Raw genomic sequence first — 16,040 nt, forward strand, 5'->3', positions numbered from 1 at the left:
CTTCCTGCTGTGCAGGTTACGGTGTGTCCACACATGGATTTAGAACCTCAGCTTCCCAAGTCTTATGGCGGACAGAGTGAAATACACCCACCAGGTGCTGCCTCCTCTAACTCCTTTATGATCTCCTCTACGATGTCAGAGGATGTTGGGGAAGATTTTCTTATTTCAGCATTGTCCTTTGCTCTTAGAGGACCTGAACAGAAAGTAGGAAGTTAACTTTGGCACCAGTGCAATTTGGAGGACCAGGGCTTCGTTTGTGAAGTCAGTGAAATGACTTCCCACCCCTGGGATACCAGCTGGGCTCCAGCGCAGGAAGCAGCCGAGGGTCTGGCAAAGCCCTCCCTGGGGACACTTCTGCAACCAAAGCCCCGTGAGAAGTTTCTGTCCCAGCGCCATCTACATCAATAGCTCAGTAGGAGAGCATACCAGGGCTCGTGCCTTGACAGGGCACACACACGTGCCGGTCTATACCCTCCCACCTGCAGAGATGCCTGGCTGACGTTTGGGCTTTGAGCTGGCAGCTCTCAAAGGAAGTCAAAAGCCACAACTTACCCAGGCCATCTCCCAGAGCTTCAGTCCTGGAACCCATCTGGGAGCCTGGATCACCTTCGCCTTCGGTCCCATCTGTAAACACAAGTGGAGTCCCTCCTGTGAACTACGCCAACATACTCCTTCTGACCAGAGTGACAGAGAATGCGGTTCAAAGAGGGGACTGCTCCACGGCACTCGTCTCTCCCTGCCACTCCAGAGCATCTTGCAAACAGTTGCTGGGTGCCTGCAGTGGCACCGTGCTGGTACAAACTAAGCGTGCGTGGAGCTGCCCGGAGAAGGGCCCTCCCCGTGCCCACCCCAGGTCTCAACTCAAGCGCAAGCTGCCTGCTGGCTCTGCAGCACCTAGATGCTCCTGCCTTCCGCTGACTTACCTGGCAGATTAACCTGAGGCTCGTGGTCCACATCAGGCTGAGGTGTCGAGTAGCCAGAGCCTACGAGAACTGCTGCAATCAAGCACAGAAGAGAAACATTCCCCGTGCATGGTGTGATCTACCTCTTCCTTAGTGACCTGCAGCGACTGGAGGGGGCTCAGGCAAGGATGTGGGACCCAGACACGAGCCAGGATTTCCAAAGCCGCAAAGGGGCCTGCTGAGCTGGAGGCTCCCTCTTGGCCTCTTCCCAAATCCTCTCTCCAGGCTGTGCGCAACACCCCGCAGGGACCACGCCGCCAAAGATGTGGCCCCTCAGGTGTTTCTTACGGGAAGATCTCTGCTGGACACAAAGGAAGACCCCACTGCAGGGGGAGCGTGCAGACCCCGGGAAAAATGATCATCCATGTTTGTCATGGAGAAGCCCCCTGGCCAGTGAGCAGCTGAACCCTTGCTGAGCTAGCTCAACAAACCCTTAACAAACAGCAAGGAAATGAACACGGACAACTTACCACCTGTGGGACCCATACTGGCAGGCTCAGGAGCAGGATTCCATGGAGGCACTTGACCAGTACTGCCTGTGGGCACAAGTGGGATCAGACACAGGTGAGGGGAGCTTCCATTGCCTCTTGGGGCCTGCCTCTTCCTCAGTGACCGGGAGGCACTGGCTGGGGCTCAGGTAATGACATGGCCCAAACAGGAAGAAAAGCCTGGGTTCTTCCCTCTCTGTGGAGAGGGGCAGGGGTGGCATCTCTCCAAGTGAAGAAATATTCAGGGCTCATTTGTGCAAGCCCCCTCACGGCACAAACGCGCTTGGAAGACCCCGAATAAACTATTACAGCCCATTAGCCATCTTCCTTCAAGGAAGCACACTCGCAACGTACCTCGGGGATCCTCCTGAGGCTCCAAACCATGATCCAGCTGAGAAGCTGGATATGGAGAAGCAACACCGTCATCATCTAAAATCAAGCAGAGATGAGAGACGTTGCCATGGCATGCTGTGCTCTCCCTCTTCCCCAGCACCCTGCAGTGACTGAGGGGGCTGAGGCAATGTCACGGGACAAAGATGCAGGTGGAAATTTCCCAAGAGGGGCCAGCGGCCTCAGCCCCACAGGGGCTCAGACCCGGGCTTCTCGGCCCCAGCGCCGCTCCCGGCCCCCCCGGCAGGAAACAACCCCGCAGCAGCCACGGCCCCACCGTGCCACCCTGCGGGGCTTCTGCCTCCTGCCTGCCCCCTGCCCGCGGTGCCCGCCCGGCCCTGCTGCCATCCCGTCCCCGTCCCCTCCATCCATACGCGTGCCGCGCAGCACCATGCCGCCCAGGGTTTGGTGTTGGCCCCGGCCCTGCCCACCCACCTGCTCCCGGTGGTCGCCATGGCGCAGCCTGGGCACCCCGGGCACACAGGGCCACCAGCAGGAGGAAGAGGACGCAGGCAGGGGCCGTGGCTCCCCACACTCGCACCATGCTTCCACCACCGCCGCTGCAGCTGCAGCTACTGCTGCTGTCAGGACCGGTGCGGAGCAGTGCCTGTGGGCTGGCCCCGCGTCACAATGGGGTGTCGGGATGTCACGGCCCAGCACTGCATCACCGAGAGGTATTGTGACCTCGCAGCCCTCCCGGTGTCACGGAGCAGCGTTGGGACCTCATGGCCCGGCAGCACGCTCCCTCCCCTCTATCGATTCTTTCTCATCCACTGCTGGCTGCCGGGGGCTGAGGGCATGGCAGAAAGAGGCTGGAGGGGAAGGAAGGCTGCGAGGTGGAGATAAGGCCGCGGAGGACAGGAGAGAGCGGTTCCGCTATCCTCATATCTCACAGCCTCATACTGCCCCAAAGTCGCTCTGTATCCCATCGGCAGGGTCGCCATCTCCTTCCTGCCCCCATATCCCTCCCCAGCAGCCTGCCGTATCCCCAAAGCCCCCTGTCCTTAGTGCCATCCATAGCCAGATTTCCCAGCGCGCCCCCATCAGCTCAGGTTCCCGTATTGATCACGCAGCTTCCCCACATCCCTGCATTCCCCTCATATCCAGTGCTGGTGGCATGCCATATCCCATAGCCCCGCACATGCCCCAAATATCCACCACTCACTCCTTAACGTCCCACCCCAATATCCCCCCAGTTCCCTGTACGCCACCCCCAGGGGCTCAAATGCCACCTCCACATTTTCACACGTTCCCAGTCTCTGCATTTCCAGCATCCTCCTGTTGCAGCCCCACAGCTCCCACGTATATGGGCTATGGGACATTCCCCTCCAAAAGCCCAAACACCAGAGCCCCCAGCCACCCACCCCACCTGCAGCGGCTCTCCCACCCCTCCCTGGATGCCCTAACATCCCTAACACACCGGGACAACCAGGCGAGGTGACAGCGGTGGCCATCCAGTTAATGACCCGCACAAGGGCTTGTTCTGATTTGGGGGCTCTCCTTCCACCTTTTTTCTTCTCCTTCACCTCTCCAACCTGCTCTTCCCACCGTCGTGCCCTCCTCGATGCTCCTGGCATCCCTTTTCTTCCCCATCCCTCTCTCACTCTGTCTCAGCCTCTGTCCATGCTCTCATTTTTCACTCACACTGTTTGTCTCTCCATTTCATTTCTCACCCTTTCTCACTCCTTTCTTTTTCCTCACAATTTCCATTTTTATTTCTGGTCTTTCTTCATTTTCTCTTTCACAATCACCCTTCCCGACAACGTCCATGTCTCCTCCCTCCCCTCTACCACGTGAAACGACCCCTTTCTACTTCTTTCATCCTCCCAGGAACCGTTCCTTGCTTTGTTTTCCCACAGGTGAGCACCTGTTTGGCTGCACACCAGTCTTTTGGGATGCGTCTTCAGCAGGGAGCGGTCTTTAGGGGGTGGAATCGCCCACAGCATCTTCCTCTCATTAGTGTTCCTCATACTTATTCTCCTCCTGAAGGGTGTGTGGGGATCTGGCGTGCAGCTGGGAGATCCCGGCAGGGCTGGCTCCAGACAGGAACGAGGCGTCTGCGGGAAGGAGCGAGGTGGGTGGTGGGGAGCCCAAAGGTGGGGCGATTCCCCCCTCAGCTCAGGGTGTACCTTTGGTTCTCCCCCGGGCCCAGAAGAAGAGGAGGATGAGGCTGTTGATGGTGAGGAAGCAGCCGCCCACAACCAGGAGCCGTAGAAGAAGGAAGCAGCTCTTCCCTGCAAGAGGGTGGGACAGGTTAGGAGATGTAGACACAGTTCATGCGTGCTGACGGAGGGAAGGCTGTGAGCATCGTTCCGCCACCATCTCTCTTTCCCTTTCCCCACCCCTCCGTCTCCAGGCATTCTGCTCAGGTCCTGAGTGCTGAACACCCAAAGACTTTCCCCGCTTGCTTGGCTCTGCAGGAGGCACTGAGAAATTTGGGAACAATGGCTCGGGAGGCCAAGGAGAGGCTGCTGAGCCATAAAGGTGGACAGAGGGATGCTCGATACTTGTTTGGGGTGGTTGGGGTGATGGAAGGGCTGAGAGGGAGGGAGAGGTGGGTGCAAGACTGGGTGGGCTGAGTCATGGACAGAAGGATGGTGATCGGATAGATAGAGCAGCTGCCCGGTGCAAAAATCAGCTAGTTTGGAGAGGAACGTACAGGGACTGGAATGGAATCGTTTCAGGAAAAAATGGAGAGAGGGAGGGACAGACGGATGGACAGATGGAGAGAGGGATGGTTTAATGGGCTGGTTACTGGATGGGTGGATGGGTGGGTGGGTGGGTTGGTGGTGGATGGACTGACAGATTGTTAGGTGGGTGGATGGATGGCCAGCTCACCTTTCTTTTGGGCATTTATACTGATAGACACGGCTTGGCTTGTGAAGGACGGGATCCACCTCTCAGGCTTTTTTTCCTCATACTTGCAGGTAAAGTTTCCACTCTGTTGGGGACCAGCACGTGGGAGCTGGAGGACCATGGAAGTCCTTAAATTGCCCCCGTGATCTGCTGCATTGTCCTCAGAGCCTTCTGTCGTAGGGAGGACCTCTTGGCCATCCCTGTAGAAGTGAAACCTCCGTACAGTGGCGTCTCCAGGGGCCTTACAGATGATGCTCAGGAGATCTCCTGCCATCACCTCTCCCAGCGGGGACTCCACCATCAGCAGGGGCTGGGGAAGGTGGTCTGAGAAAAGGGGAGGAATAAATGGAGACGTAGCAATAAGGACAGCACAAACGGATCTCCAGTTGTTTGCCTTCCCACTGCATGCAGCAAAGCTTGGGATTGTAGGCTTCCTGCCACGACATGAGAAGAGCGCCAGTGGCAGCCACCTTCCAGACCATGCTGGTCCCAGAAAGATAAATCCTCCACCCAGAAATCCTACTGATTTTGGGGATGGGCTGGGTTAAACCACAAAGCCCACCAATCCTGATTTCCAGGTGAGTTGTCACATTGCGGGGCGATAGCTGACACCCACGTTTGGGCATCTGAATAGTTCTCAGAGAGGAGGGAGAAAGCAGAGAGAAAGATAAAGAAATCACACAGCTCACCTCCAATCTTGATCACCAGTTTTTCGCTGGTTGGGGATATGAGCTGCTTCCGACCTTGCTTGAGGGAATAGCTGCAGAAATGCGGCCCCCTGTGTTGCATTCGGGAGAGGACGAACTCAAACGTGTAGTTATTCGTCGAGCTAAATCCTGAAACTGCCCAGCCAGCCTCGCCAAAAATTTGGTACGTCAGCTTCCCAGTGATGCTGGGGGGAGTGGTGCACACCAGCGTGACAGCGTCTCCAAAGAAATATTCCTTCTGTCCCTGCAGCACCCAGAGGGTCGGGGCAGGGACTGCGGCTGGGGGATAGAGAGGGAGACAGGCAGGGGGGACGGAGGTGAGGTGCAAGGAGCAGAGGCAGAAGGGACTAACTCCACGCAAATAAAAGAAACTGGCTTTCATTTCAAGGAATACAATAAAGCACAGAGGGGACCTCGTAAAGCAGAAATGTCTCTGGGCTATGGCTCATTTTATCTCCTTGGGATTCAGCACAAGGTTGCGTCCCGCTGCGGGAAGTGATGAAAGAAAGGAGACTGCAAAAACCCTTTCCACACCCTGGGCAGCTTTGCCATGCCGGCAGAAATGTCCTTAATGTGCTTTCAAGCAATTTTATTTTTTTTTGCTGCAACTTGGTAATTTATGAAAATAGGAAATGGGGAAGGGGGGTTGAAAAGGCTAAGGGTGAAGGGTAAAACCCGTCGCTGATGCTCCTCCACAGCAGCCACTGGGAAAACACGTTTGGTCTCCACCTCCCTACCTGCCCCCAGCTGCAAACCCTACAAAAATACCATTGACCCACACCCAAAATAGGAGGAGCAGGTGTGGGAAGGAGAGGGCCGGGAAGGGGTTGGGTCTCAAGGGGTTTCCACTCACCACCAGTGTGTTGACACGAGGCAGGACCTCAACAAAGTGAGATAACGAAAAATCCCCAGCACCCAATTTCACCACTGGGTTGTTATGGGGAGGGGGAATGAGGCTGAGGGTCTCCCAGACAGTCACACCTGTGGGACCCCAAATCCAGCCGTGCCCCCAGCAGCTCAGCCCCTGTTTAAGGAGACCCCAGAGGAGTTACCTTCCTCGGAGACCATCTGGCGATGTTAAGGCCCCCCCCCCCCCAGATTACTAAGACTCCCCCCCCCCAAGCCATTAAGGACCCTCCCTGAGACCCCCCCAAGCATATTAAGGACCCCCCCCGGGCCATTAAGCCCCCCCCCGGGATATTAAGGAACCCCTGGGATATTAAGGCCCCCCCCATGGATTTTAAGCCCCCCCCCGGGCCCACCTCGGCCTCGCTCCGCCGGGGGAGGCTCTCCCGCAGCGGCCGGGCCTGGAGCTCCGGGAGGCCGAGGGCGGCCTGGGCCCGCAGCGCCGCCAGCAGCGATCGCTTCTCCCGCAGCGACCAGGCCGCGGCCCGGGGCCTCCCCGCCGGGGCCTCGGCGAAGCGGGCCGGGACCAGGCGGGGCCGGGGGGGAGGCTTCATGGCGCGGGGAGATGGCGTCAGGGCGACGAAACGGGGTGGAAACGGGGGGAGCTGGGAGGGAACGGCCCGCCGGGGGGTGCTGGGAGATGTGGTTCGGGGGGGGAGGAGAAAGGGACAGCAGGTCTACCCAAAGGCTGCTGCTGGGAGGCTTCATTAGGGGCGTAATTAGGGTTACATTTAGGGTAGTTTGGAGAGAGAGAAGGCGCAGAGTCCCGTTGCGTGTGGGGCTGTGTAAAGGCTCCCAAAGGGAGGTCAGGTCTACCCAAAGGCTTGGGTTGGGAGGCTTAATTAGGGGTGTAATTAGGGTTAGGCTTAATATCCTGGGGGGGGGTTGGGGGGGTCCCAGGGAGGATCCTTAATGGCTTGGGGGGGGGGGGTCTTAGTAATCTGGGGGGGGGGGGGCCTTAATTAGGGTTAGGGTCTGGAGAGAGAGAAGGCGCAGAGTCCTGTTGTGTGGGGTTGCATAAAGGCTCCCCAGGGGAGTTCAGGTGTACCCAAAGGCTTCGGAATGGGGGCACTTTTTGATGGGAGAATCGGGGGACTGCTCCACGGCACTCGTCTCTCCCTTCCACTCAAGAGCGCCTTGCAGACGGCTGCTGGGCACCTGCAGTGGCACCGTGCTGGTACAAAAGTAAGCGTGTGTGGAGCATGCTGCGATCTACCTCTTCCTTAGTGACCTGCAGCGACTGGAGGGGGCTGAGGCAATGAAGCTCCGTGCTGTTCCCTCGGGCCCCCAGAGAGAAGAGATCAGCGCCTGCCCCTCCACTCCCCTCCTCAGGAAGCTGAGGGCCGCCGTGAGGCCTCCCCTCAGTCGCCTCTTTCTACCTCTAGTCTTAATAGCTGTTGTTCCACTCAGGATGGTAGTGCAGCAAAAAGTAGTATATTACACACTGTTTGCATGATGTAAAGAAATAAATAAAAAACACCACAATCTGGTAAAAACTGAGCTGAGCCTGTCCTTTAAAAAGGGGAGAATATGCTACGGAAAGGAAGAGCTGTCTTTGTAATTGCTCAGCCACTCAATCTTGCTATCGTCACCAGTGAAAAGCCGTTCTCCCCGTGTGCTGTGCCCTCGTGAAACCCCCCTCCCCAGAGCAGAGCATCCAGCTGTGGGGCCCAGCACAAGGGAGACTTGGGCAATGAGCTGGGATTTTTTTCTTCTACCCCTTGAGGAGAGCTGAGCCGTGGGAGCGTTGGCATGGGGCGCCCTGGCCAAAATCGGCCATCCGTGCAGGGTCAGGACCTGAGGAGGGCTGGCTGTGGGGAGCCTGGCCTCGGCCCAGGATCAGGAAGGGCCCGCGCTTGTGTGTGGCTGCGGCACTGCCAGTTTGAGCAGGGGGTTCTCGGGTGAGCGCTGTGCAGGGTCGCTGCCGCGCTCACAGCCCTTCTGTCTGCTCCTGCTGTGCTGCTCCCCAGCTCCCTTCCCCTGCGTTCCCTGCATGGTGGGCACAGTCTGGCTGACCCCCAGCACCGAGGACCCTCAGGCTTACTTGTCGATCAGTCACAAAGTCCTGCTGTGGGTTCCTGGCTGTTGCTGTACATAAGACCCGGACTGCTGTGCTGTATTATTCAATGTTTATTGAAAGTGTGGCCAAGGCTGCACCCCGGGGGGGCCTGCCCCAGCCCTTGGAAGAGGGTGGAGGGGGCCGTGGGGGCGGCGTCTGTGCCCACGAGGACTGGTGGGTACTGGGCCGGTCGTGCACCTTCCACTGATCCGCTGCCGGGCTTGGGGGCCGTGGAGGCCGGGATGGTGGCAGGCGGGCCGCTCTTCCAGGCACTGATGGTGGCTGCTGGCATCGGGCCTGGCTCTCAGGCGTACCACGGTGGTCAGGCTGCCTGTAGGGGCTCACGGAGCGGCTGCGGGTGTCAGTCTGGGCTGCCTGGGCTGCGGCGAGGCGCCTGCGGAGACAGGAACTTGCTGAGGCCGTGCTGCGGCTGCGGTGCCAGGCGGGTGCGAGGCAGCAGGGTGCAGGCACCCGGCTGTGCGTGAGCTGTGGGCACACAGTGCTCTGTGCAGAAAACAGGGTGCCCTGTGCCCTCGGCTGGGACTCTGCTCCCCTCCACATCCTGCCCCAGCTTGTCTCCTCCCCAGCGCCTCGCCAGCCATCCTGACCTGCCTGCTCTGCACGTGCTGTCCCAGCAAGAAGACCTGGCCCCCGCAGAGACAGGGGTCCACAGCCGGGCTCAGCACGACCGGGTCCCAACAGCCACCGGCTGCCCTTTTTCAGAGCGCCTTGCAAGGACCAGTACTCAGCTCCCTGCCCGGCCCTGGCCCTGGCCCAACAAGGTGACGGCCTCGGCTCCCTGTTCGGGGAGGTGCTGCCCATCCGCTCTTTGGGATGTGTAATTAAACACACAAGCTCTGTGTGTGCTGAGGACACGCACGCTGGCAGCGCTCAGGTGCGGCTGTGACACACCGACTGCCCCTCTCCAAGGCAATGCCCGCAGCTGGCAGGGCTCATCCCCATGCTCCCAGTAGCTGGCACACCTTGGCTGAGGCGGACACCTGCAATTCAGGGCATCCCAGAACAGGGTGCCTTGTGCTGGGGGGGAACTGGCACTGCTGCGCTTCTCTCTCCGATGGCACCCTCTCTCAGCTCCTGCATTTCTCTTCCTGACCTCGCTTTGCCTACGGCTGTCCCTGGCTCTGCTCTTGCTGCGGAAGGGCCAAGCTTCGCTAAGACCAGCAACAGAAAAATGGGCTCCAGAACAGAATGCCCAGGAATTAGAGGCCACCTAAAGCACTGGACAGCAGAAATTTCAGAAGAGTCTGGTCAAAAACTAACTGCTCACTTCACAATACGCTAACGACAACTGCTTCCTGGCTGGCAGCAGCCACATAATAATGTTGACAAAGATACGGTAAAGAATTTGGGAGGGGGAGAGGAGGAGAGGGAGCGGGGGAACAACAACTCACTGATTTTTATGCCTCCAACGCCGGATAAGCACGCACGCAGCACACAACTATCAAAAACAGGAGGGGAGCCGAGAATGCCACAGTGCCTGCTATCCAGGAACTTAGGAAATATTGGCGCTTCGCAGTGTTTGCATTGTTCTCCCCATCCACGCCTGCAAGAACAATTGTGGACATTGCTGTGTCCTGCGCACTACTGGTAATCTCACCGGAGGTCTGACATTGCCAGGAAGTGTTCTGTTTCATTTGGTTAGCATCTTTGAGCAAGTGAAAATCCTCAGGCCGCAATGCTTCCTGAGGTTCAGCAGAAGCTGGGGAATCTGCCAAAGGCACTGCAACTCAAGGCACTCTGGAGCCTCCCTTTTGCCTCTCAGCTTTGTTTTCCCTCCATCCTTTGTTTCCCCTGCCATAATGCTGAGGGCCCAGTGTCTCAGGTTTGCTCCCCCAGCTCTTTGGAGTTCTAAAAGGTCTTAGGCGCTTGCCCACCTTCGCTGCTCGAGGCACACTCGGAGCCTTAGGGACAAAACTGAACAAAATTCGGGAGCCCAGGAGTGCCAGTGAGGCAGTGCCCCACCTGCACTGGGTCAGGGCATCACTCTGGGCCTCAGCTCACAGGAGGGGTCCCGTTTCCCATCGTCTGCTCAGTGGGCTTCTGACGGCCTCGTTCCCCCAAGAGCAAGGTTCCAAAATCCCTGGGAACTGGGTGCGCTGGGAGGTGACCCCTCTCTAGCCACAGCCACAGAGCTTTGTGAGCGTCTCTCCGCTGCACTGCTCTCACATGCTGTCACAGCCCGGGGAAGACAGCCATCCTCAGGGAGCCACTCCTGCCTTCCTCTGCAACACTTGCTGCCTACTGACACTCTTGGGTTTGGCTGCTGACATGAGCTGCAAGAGCGGGTACCAGGGCAAGAACCTGCACACGCATGCTGGTTCTGGTTGGTGACAGCGGATGACCAAGAAACAGCCTTTACCTGGTGGGGCAGTTGACTTCACTGGCTCTGTTCTTTTGCCAGGGAGCGGCAGCGTGCGACCGCTTCCTCGCCAAAGCACCTTCTTCGGCACAGTCTCTCTAACCAGCCCTTTAGAAAGAAAGCAGGACAGTGTGACCCTAAGGAACCGCTCCTCCTTTCGAGGACGGTATCTTTGAAAGGTAGTGCTTCTCAAAAGACATCCCTAAAGTTTAGAAGCTACGGCCTGGGCTTCTGGGGGAGGTACTCACTACTCCAAACAACATGTCATTCACAAAGAAAAATCTAAGTGTTCGACTCCTGGCAGTCTACCAGCACAGACAGCAAAATCTGGCCTGCTGCGAGACCAGGAGATTGCAGGAGATCTTCTTGTTCACATCGCACATAGTGCATTTTTGGCACACTGCAAGATGTTGCTCAATTCGTGCCTTCAAAGAGGACAGAAAAAAGCTGCATCCAGTTCAGAGGCAGGAACAGCCCTTCTGAGAAGCATGTCCATCCCATCATGCTGACTCCATCCCATGGGAAGGGCAAGAGTCACACACATCAGGCTGAGCCGCAAGCTCTTGAACCATGTTGTGGGCACAGTCGTGGGCATCAGGGAAGAGCCCACAGTCCCCAAACAAGAGGAGAAGCACAGCCAAGTCATTTGAAACCCAACTAGAATTGGACAGCTAAATCAGCTGAAACTGAGGTAAGCGCCAAGGGTGCTTTTCCCCTGCAGTGACATGTGTCTCCCGGCAAATGAGACAGCAAGGACTGCTTGGGCTGTGCCTCCTGCCTTGAACTCGCCCAGCTGCAAGCAGCGCTGTGCGGGAGCTGAACACAAGTTCAGCAGAAGCCCTTTGCTGCTGGCTGGATACCAATGTTTGCACGGAACAGCTCGGACCACTTATGGTAGTGCTGGGCTAGCAGCTGCCCCTGGGACACGGCGTGACCCACAAGCGGCAGCAGAGGCTCTCGGCCTTCTCTGGCGCTCACCAGTGCCTGCCAGGTGTGAAATTGAGTGTCTCCGCTCTGATCCATCCCTTCCTGCTGTGCAGGTTACGGTGTGTCCACACATGGATTTAGAACCTCAGCTTCCCAAGTCTTATGGCGGACAGAGTGAAATATACCCACCATGTGCTGCCTCGTCTAACTCCTTTATGAGATCCTCTATGATGTCAGGGGATGTTGGGGAAGATTTTCTTATTTCAGCATTGTCCTTTGCTCTTAGAGGACCTGAACAGAAAGTAGGAAGTTAACTTTGGCACCAGTGCAATTTGGAGAAGCAGGGCTTAGTTTGTGAAGTCAGTGAAATGACTTCCCACCCCTGGGATACCAGCTGGGCTCCAGCGCAGGAAGCAGCCGAGGATCTGGCAAAGCCCTCCCTGGAGACAATTCTGCAACCAAAGCCCCGTGAGAAGTTTCTGTCACATCGACACCTACATCAGTAGCTCTATGGCAGTGCCCTGTTTGCACTGGGTCAGGGCATCACTCTGGGCCTCAGCTCATAGGAGGGGTCCCGTTTCCCATCGTCTGCTCAATGGGCTTCTCATGGCCTCGTTCCCCCAAGAGCAAGGTTCCAAAATCCCTGGGAACTGGGTGCGCTGGGAGGTGACCCCTCTCTAGCCACAGCCACAGAGCTTTGTGAGCGTCTCTCCGCTGCACTGCTCTCACATGCTGTCACAGCCCGGGGAAGACAGCCATCCTCAGGGAGCCACTCCTGCCTTCCTCTGCAACACTTGCTGCCTACTGACACTCTTGGGTTTGGCTGCTGACATGAGCTGCAAGAGCGGGTACCAGGGCAAGAACCTGCACACGCATGCTGGTTCTGGTTGGTGACAGCGGATGACCAAGAAACAGCCTTTACCTGGTGGGGCAGTTGACTTCACTGGCTCTGTTCTTTTGCCAGGGAGCGGCAGCGTGCGACCGCTTCCTCGCCAAAGCACCTTCTTCGGCACAGTCTCTCTAACCAGCTCTTTAGAAAGAAAGCAGGACAGTGTGACTACAAGGAACTGCTCCTCCTTGAACCATATTCTGGGCACAGCTGCAAGCACACACCAGTTGCTGCTGGCTGGATACCAATGTTTGCACGGAACAGCTCGGACCACTTATGGTAGTGCTGGGCTAGCAGCTGCCCCTGGGACACGGCGTGACCCACAAGCGGCAGCAGAGGCTCTCGGCCTTCTCTGGCGCTCACCAGTGCCTGCCAGGTGTGAAATTGAGTGTCTCCGCTCTGATCCATCCCTTCCTGCTGTGCAGGTTACGGTGTGTCCACACATGGATTTAGAACCTCAGCTTCCCAAGTCTTATGGCGGACAGAGTGAAATATACCCACCAGGTGCTGCCTCCTCTAACTCCTTTATGATCTCCTCTACGATGTCAGAGGATGTTGGGGAAGATTTTCTTATTTCAGCATTGTCCTTTGCTCTTAGAGGACCTGAACAGAAAGTAGGAAGTTAACTTTGGCACCAGTGCAATTTGGAGGACCAGGGCTTCGTTTGTGAAGTCAGTGAAATGACTTCCCACCCCTGGGATACCAGCTGGGCTCCAGCGCAGGAAGCAGCCGAGGGTCTGGCAAAGCCCTCCCTGGGGACACTTCTGCAACCAAAGCCCCGTGAGAAGTTTCTGTCCCAGCGCCATCTACATCAATAGCTCAGTAGGAGAGCATACCAGGGCTCGTGCCTTGACAGGGCACACACACGTGCCGGTCTATACCCTCCCACCTGCAGAGATGCCTGGCTGACGTTTGGGCTTTGAGCTGGCAGCTCTCAAAGGAAGTCAAAAGCCACAACTTACCCAGGCCATCTCCCAGAGCTTCAGTCCTGGAACCCATCTGGGAGCCTGGATCACCTTCGCCTTCGGTCCCATCTGTAAACACAAGTGGAGTCCCTCCTGTGAACTACGCCAACATACTCCTTCTGACCAGAGTGACAGAGAATGCGGTTCAAAGAGGGGACTGCTCCACGGCACTCGTCTCTCCCTGCCACTCCAGAGCATCTTGCAAACAGTTGCTGGGTGCCTGCAGTGGCACGGTGCTGGTACAAACTAAGCGTGCGTGGAGCTGCCCGGAGAAGGGCCCTCCCCGTGCCCACCCCAGGTCTCAACTCAAGCGCAAGGTGCCTGCTGGCTCTGCAGCACCTAGATGCTCCTGCCTTCCGCTGACTTACCTGGCAGATTAACCTGAGGCTCGTGGTCCACATCAGGCTGAGGTGTCGAGTAGCCAGAGCCTACGAGAACTGCTGCAATCAAGCACAGAAGAGAAACATTCCCCGTGCATGGTGTGATCTACCTCTTCCTTAGTGACCTGCAGCGACTGGAGGGGGCTCAGGCAAGGATGTGGGACCCAGACACGAGCCAGGATTTCCAAAGCCGCAAAGGGGCCTGCTGAGCTGGAGGCTCCCTCTTGGCCTCTTCCCAAATCCTCTCTCCAGGCTGTGCGCAACACCCCGCAGGGACCACGCCGCCAAAGATGTGGCCCCTCAGGTGTTTCTTACGGGAAGATCTCTGCTGGACACAAAGGAAGACCCCACTGCAGGGGGAGCGTGCAGACCCCGGGAAAAATGATCATCCATGTTTGTCATGGAGAAGCCCCCTGGCCAGTGAGCAGCTGAACCCTTGCTGAGCTAGCTCAACAAACCCTTAACAAACAGCAAGGAAATGAACACGGACAACTTACCACCTGTGGGACCCATACTGGCAGGCTCAGGAGCAGGATTCCATGGAGGCACTTGACCAGTACTGCCTGTGGGCACAAGTGGGATCAGACACAGGTGAGGGGAGCTTCCATTGCCTCTTGGGGCCTGCCTCTTCCTCAGTGACCGGGAGGCACTGGCTGGGGCTCAGGTAATGACATGGCCCAAACAGGAAGAAAAGCCTGGGTTCTTCCCTCTCTGTGGAGAGGGGCAGGGGTGGCATCTCTCCAAGTGAAGAAATATTCAGGGCTCATTTGTGCAAGCCCCCTCACGGCACAAACGCGCTTGGAAGACCCCGAATAAACTATTACAGCCCATTAGCCATCTTCCTTCAAGGAAGCACACTCGCAACGTACCTCGGGGATCCTCCTGAGGCTCCAAACCATGATCCAGCTGAGAAGCTGGATATGGAGAAGCAACACCGTCATCATCTAAAATCAAGCAGAGATGAGAGACGTTGCCATGGCATGCTGTGCTCTCCCTCTTCCCCAGCACCCTGCAGTGACTGAGGGGGCTGAGGCAATGTCACGGGACAAAGATGCAGGTGGAAATTTCCCAAGAGGGGCCAGCGGCCTCAGCCCCACAGGGGCTCAGACCCGGGCTTCTCGGCCCCAGCGCCGCTCCCGGCCCCCCCGGCAGGAAACAACCCCGCAGCAGCCACGGCCCCACCGTGCCACCCTGCGGGGCTTCTGCCTCCTGCCTGCCCCCTGCCCGCGGTGCCCGCCCGGCCCTGCTGCCATCCCGTCCCCGTCCCCTCCATCCATACGCGTGCCGCGCAGCACCATGCCGCCCAGGGTTTGGTGTTGGCCCCGGCCCTGCCCACCCACCTGCTCCCGGTGGTCGCCATGGCGCAGCCTGGGCACCCCGGGCACACAGGGCCACCAGCAGGAGGAAGAGGACGCAGGCAGGGGCCGTGGCTCCCCACACTCGCACCATGCTTCCACCACCGCCGCTGCAGCTGCAGCTACTGCTGCTGTCAGGACCGGTGCGGAGCAGTGCCTGTGGGCTGGCCCCGCGTCACAATGGGGTGTCGGGATGTCACGGCCCAGCACTGCATCACCGAGAGGTATTGTGACCTCGCAGCCCTCCCGGTGTCACGGAGCAGCGTTGGGACCTCATGGCCCGGCAGCACGCTCCCTCCCCTCTATCGATTCTTTCTCATCCACTGCTGGCTGCCGGGGGCTGAGGGCATGGCAGAAAGAGGCTGGAGGGGAAGGAAGGCTGCGAGGTGGAGATAAGGCCGCGGAGGACAGGAGAGAGCGGTTCCGCTATCCTCATATCTCACAGCCTCATACTGCCCCAAAGTCGCTCTGTATCCCATCGGCAGGGTCGCCATCTCCTTCCTGCCCCCATATCCCTCCCCAGCAGCCTGCCGTATCCCCAAAGCCCCCTGTCCTTAGTGCCATCCATAGCCAGATTTCCCAGCGCGCCCCCATCAGCTCAGGTTCCCGTATTGATCACGCAGCTTCCCCACATCCCTGCATTCCCCTCATATCCAGTGCTGGTGGCATGCCATATCCCATAGCCCCGCACATGCCCCAAATATCCACCACTCACTCCTTAACGTCCCACCCCAATATCCCCCCAGTTCCCTGTACGCCACCCCCAGGGGCTCAAA

At 57.9% G+C, this 16,040-nt stretch overlaps 2 protein-coding genes across 52 annotated transcripts in view; both read right to left on the reverse strand.

Annotated features, from left to right (window-relative positions):
- The window catches only part of LOC308186704 (uncharacterized protein), a 79,857-nt gene that overhangs the window by 21,212 nt on the left and 42,605 nt on the right, over positions 1 to 16,040 (reverse strand). For 47 of the 50 annotated variants that reach the window (XM_080608854.1, XM_080608843.1, XM_080608878.1 and 44 more), the window contains 5 exons: positions 13,066 to 13,167; positions 12,598 to 12,705; positions 11,865 to 11,966; positions 10,749 to 10,856; positions 92 to 193 (listed from right to left, as the gene is read on the reverse strand). In XM_080608854.1, the coding sequence (XP_080464980.1) occupies positions 92 to 193; positions 10,749 to 10,856; positions 11,865 to 11,966; positions 12,598 to 12,705; positions 13,066 to 13,167 (522 nt within the window). The remainder of the gene's footprint in view (positions 1 to 91; positions 194 to 10,748; positions 10,857 to 11,864; positions 11,967 to 12,597; positions 12,706 to 13,065; positions 13,168 to 16,040) is intronic. The other 3 variants (XM_080608841.1, XM_080608851.1, XM_080608839.1) reach the window with 3 other exon arrangements.
- LOC308186706 (uncharacterized protein) lies at positions 200 to 7,032 on the reverse strand. 2 transcript variants are annotated; one of them, XM_080608883.1, is made up of 10 exons: positions 6,666 to 6,880; positions 6,257 to 6,427; positions 5,386 to 5,682; positions 4,679 to 5,020; positions 3,970 to 4,074; positions 3,708 to 3,897; positions 1,805 to 1,879; positions 1,433 to 1,498; positions 924 to 995; positions 200 to 624 (listed from the first exon to the last, which is right to left on the reverse strand). In XM_080608883.1, exons 4-10 carry the CDS (start codon positions 4,691 to 4,693, stop codon positions 410 to 412), a joined length of 738 nt encoding a protein of 245 aa, XP_080465009.1. In that variant the 5' UTR covers positions 4,694 to 5,020; positions 5,386 to 5,682; positions 6,257 to 6,427; positions 6,666 to 6,880; the 3' UTR covers positions 200 to 409. The 2 variants fall into 2 exon arrangements, with proteins under 2 accessions (XP_080465009.1, XP_080465008.1); XM_080608882.1 differs by lacking the exons at positions 200 to 624; positions 924 to 995; positions 1,433 to 1,498; positions 1,805 to 1,879; positions 6,257 to 6,427 and having other exon boundaries at positions 3,527 to 3,897; positions 6,666 to 7,032.

The sequence above is a fragment of the Anser brachyrhynchus genome (assembly GCF_964034855.1).
Source record: "Anser brachyrhynchus genome assembly, contig: SCAFFOLD_219, whole genome shotgun sequence".
NCBI lineage: Eukaryota > Metazoa > Chordata > Aves > Anseriformes > Anatidae > Anser > Anser brachyrhynchus.